The 3,810-nt window shown below is 37.8% G+C and overlaps 1 protein-coding gene across 1 annotated transcript in view; it reads right to left on the bottom strand.

Moving 5' to 3' along the window:
- SLC30A8 (solute carrier family 30 member 8) overlaps positions 1-3,036 on the bottom strand; it is a gene marked incomplete at both ends in the record, with an annotated part of 40,777 nt that extends 37,741 nt beyond the window's left edge. The window contains one exon of the mRNA XM_080909368.1: positions 2,966-3,036. Coding sequence (XP_080765494.1) covers positions 2,966-3,036 — 71 coding nt within the window. The remainder of the gene's footprint in view (positions 1-2,965) is intronic.
- Between the last annotated feature and the right edge of the window lie 774 nt (positions 3,037-3,810).

Raw genomic sequence — 3,810 nt, 5'->3', positions numbered from 1 at the left:
ATCTCTTTATGTCCTGAATTATCATGTCAAAAAAAAAAAATCTCAGGCCAGGTGACAGCAGATGCTGGCGAGGATGTGGAAAAAGAGGAACACTCCTCTGCTGTTGATGGGATTGAAAGCTGGTACAACCACTCTGGAAATCAGTCTGGCGGTTTCTCAGAAAATTGGACACAGTCCTGAGGACCCAGCTCTACCACTCCTGGGCATATACCCAAAAGGTGCTCTAACATAAAATAAGGACACATGCTCCACCATGTTCATAGCAACCTTATTTGTGATAGCCAGAAGCTGGGAAGAACCCAGATGTCCTTCAACCAAGGAAAGGATACAGAAAATGTGGTACGTATACACAATGGAGTACTACCCAGCTATTAAAAACAAGTTCATTAAATTCTTACACAAGTGGATGATCTAGAAAATATTATCCTGAGTGAGGTAACCCAATCACAAAAAAAAAACCAAAAAAAAAAAAAAAACAAAAACATGGTATGAACTCACTGATAAGTGGATATTGGCGCAAAAGCTCTGAATACCCAAGATACAATTTACAGACCACATGAAGCTCAAGAAGAAGAATGACCAAACTGTGGATGCTTTAGTACTCCTTAGAAGGGGGAACAAATTATGGAGCAGAGACTGAAGGAAAGTCCATCCAGAAAATGCCCCACCTGGAGATCTGGCCCATATGCAGCCTCCAAACCCAGAAAATATTGTTGATGCCAAGAAGTGCATGTTAATAGGAACCTCTCCAGAGAGGCTCTGCCAGAGCAAGACAAATACAGAGACAGATACTCATAGCCAACCACAGAGCTGAGAACAGGGTTCTTAATGGAGGTCTTAGAGAAAGAATTGAAGGAGCTGAAGGGTTTTGCAACCCCATAAGAACAACAATACCAACCAACCAGAGCTCCCAGGGACTAAACCACTTACACATGGACAGACCCATGGCTCCAGCTGCACATGTAGCAGAGGATGGCCTTATTGGGCATCAGTGGGAAGAGAAGTCCTTGGTCCTGCAAAGGCTTGATGCCCCAGTGTAGGGGAATGTCAGGGCAGGGAGGTGGGAGGAGGTGGGTGTGGAGCACCCTCACAGAAGCTGGGGAAGGAGTGATTGGACAGGAGATATAAAGGGGAATCTGGGAAAGGGGATATGTAAATAAAATATATCCAATCAAATCAATAAAAAAAAAGATTTAAAGACCTTCTATTGGAACTATTTGCAGTTAAAGTGAAATAAATGTTTCATTTAAAAAAAAAAATCAGGTCAGTGCAAACGTAGAGAAGAAAAACAAAGACTCTAACCAAAGGTCAGCAAAAGACTCCAGGCACGTGAATAAAGGCATTCTGAACCTTCTAGTCTAGACACCAGAAGAAAACAGCCTCGTAAGCAAACCAAAGGTCATATGCCTCAGATTTTCCTCATAGAATTGTGTGCTACAAGCCACCCACTGCGGGACGAGTTCATAGACAAACTCTCTCTGGCATTCATTTTCTTCTGTGGTAAATGAAGAGAAAAAAAAATCTGTTCAAGATTTCACTTTTGTGTTTGAAAAGAAAACATTGAATGTTTTCGTAGCTCTTCAAAGAACTGTGTCTTGAGAGCCATACCTCATTCACCCTATGAGACAAATGAGATCGTTTCGATAAACTATTGGCTGTTTGCATTACGGAATTCTAAATATCTATTTAACAGGAACTATTGTTACTTTAATAATATTGAAGTACTCCTAGGGCTAACAACATGTTGTTCAGACCTCATCTGAGGCTTCGTTTTTCAATATTTATAAGATCAATAACTGATACCTCAAATTTTCCACGAAAATAATTCTTTCAATGTGTGATAATAAATGTCTTTGTATAATACTCATTTATTTAAAAATTATAAATACTCTTCAGGGAAAGTCCTCTCAAAAGTTTTACTGTATTTGATATGATCAAATATAATATCATTGTTTTTAGATTATATATTTGATTCTACAAAACAAATAAAAATATTATACACATTATTAATAAGTGCATATTCCCTTAAAATTTTCTCTGAATGGATCCATTTTAAGTTTTCATTCACCCACTTAACTCCCACTAGGAGTGATCTTCCCACATACACCAATGCCCTGGCCACACACTCCCGCCACCCAGCTACATCCTTACCTCCCATTTCCTCGTTCCCTATATAGATTTCCCTTCAATCTATTATGATTCTATTTTGTTTTCTTCAGTGCCTATTCTATTATATCAGAAAAACTTTGCCCAGGTGGACATTGCTTCTCTTAACGCCTTCTCTTAAAATTATTAAATGTCCCTATCACCATTCTGTAATCACTTCTTTTTATATGGAATTCATATCAGTCTCTGAGTTTTAAGTAAACAGATATCTAGGACTTTAAATGTTTTTATTTCTAATATGCAGGGCATAAGATAGGTGTGTTCTGTCAATAATGGTTTAAAAATAAAAATAAAAAATATATTACACCTGTGGAAGACATTTCAAGAAACTATGGAAAACATTAAATTCAACTACAATTATTATAGGCACACTCATGATATAAAGTAATCCATTCATCTTGAGATGACCTTAACTCTGGTTTTGAGCCATCGATGGAAAGCATTACTTTTCTTAAATATTATTTTGACAGTTTACTCTCTAACTTAAATATGGAAAAACTATAAAAAGCAACAGTAAACTATTAGATTGTTCTTGTCTGTTTTCTTTTATGAAAAACCACTGAAGAAAAATTAATGAATGTTTTCTTCAGGACCTATATTGTTTAAGGAATTAGAAAAAATGTGCTGTCTTCAGTATGTCTCAGGATATGACATAGAAATCCGTCAACGTCTTTTGAGATGCTCAAAATAATCCTAATTTTCAAAGCTGACCTTTATCATTCTAAAGCACCACTAATTGTTATCTTATTCAGTATCCAAGCTATAGAAAATGCCAATGCAAACATAAGTTCCTTCTTACCTGTCGACAGTGAAGGCATACATCTTGGTGGCTTGATCATTCACAAGGTAAGTACTCTCAAGAAACTCCATGGTAGCCTGGAAGGGAGCTGATGCTGTTGTTTCTGATGTTTGACTTGCTGTCCAGTTTTGGAAGCAAGAAGCACTAAGATTTTTATATTCACACAGTTTTCTATAACAAATAGAAAAATCCTTCAAGGACTGGAGTTAATGGTCTGTCATCAATATTGTGGGTAGGTCTGTGAAAATTAATCGTCTCCTTGGAAGATCAACTGGACTCATTCTTCCACCCACAGAATCTGCTCTTCTGGGAGACGACAAGGTGGAGAATCATAAGAAGTGTGTGTATGTATGTGTGTTTGTGTGTGTGTGTGTGTGTTTGCACGAATATGTGTGATCTCTCTGTGCTTTCTAAAGGGTGGAGTTGATCTGGTAATGCTGATGTGGGAAATTTACCTTCAGAGCACACCTGAGTGAACTGCAAATAGCCACCCTCTGTCTTTCTCTACATTAACCTTGTTTTTAAAATTTTGTTTCTTACCAACAGTTCTCCTGATATTTAGTTCACAGATGACCTCTAAGTAGCTGTCAAGATTTTAATTCCCCTCTTCTAGGACCATTTGGGGATTTCATTCCTGAAATTGGGAACAAAGGTTATCACTCACTGAAATGTATGATCTGAACATGTTCTTGATACAGCATCTTTAAAAACCCTTGGCAAGCTCTCTGCTAGGTAAATACCCTCTGTGTGAAGTGTATCTACCTTGGCTGGACTGTCCTCAGCAGAATGTGGAAGACCTAGCCCTGTCAACCCCATCAGGAACATCAATCACAACTAATCAAGAA

Source organism: Micromys minutus, assembly GCF_963924665.1.
Source record: "Micromys minutus genome assembly, chromosome: 33".
In the NCBI taxonomy this organism is placed as follows: Eukaryota; Metazoa; Chordata; class Mammalia; order Rodentia; family Muridae; genus Micromys; species Micromys minutus.
The sequence above is the reverse complement of the archived record's forward strand: the minus strand, read 5'-3'. Positions and strand labels throughout refer to the sequence as shown.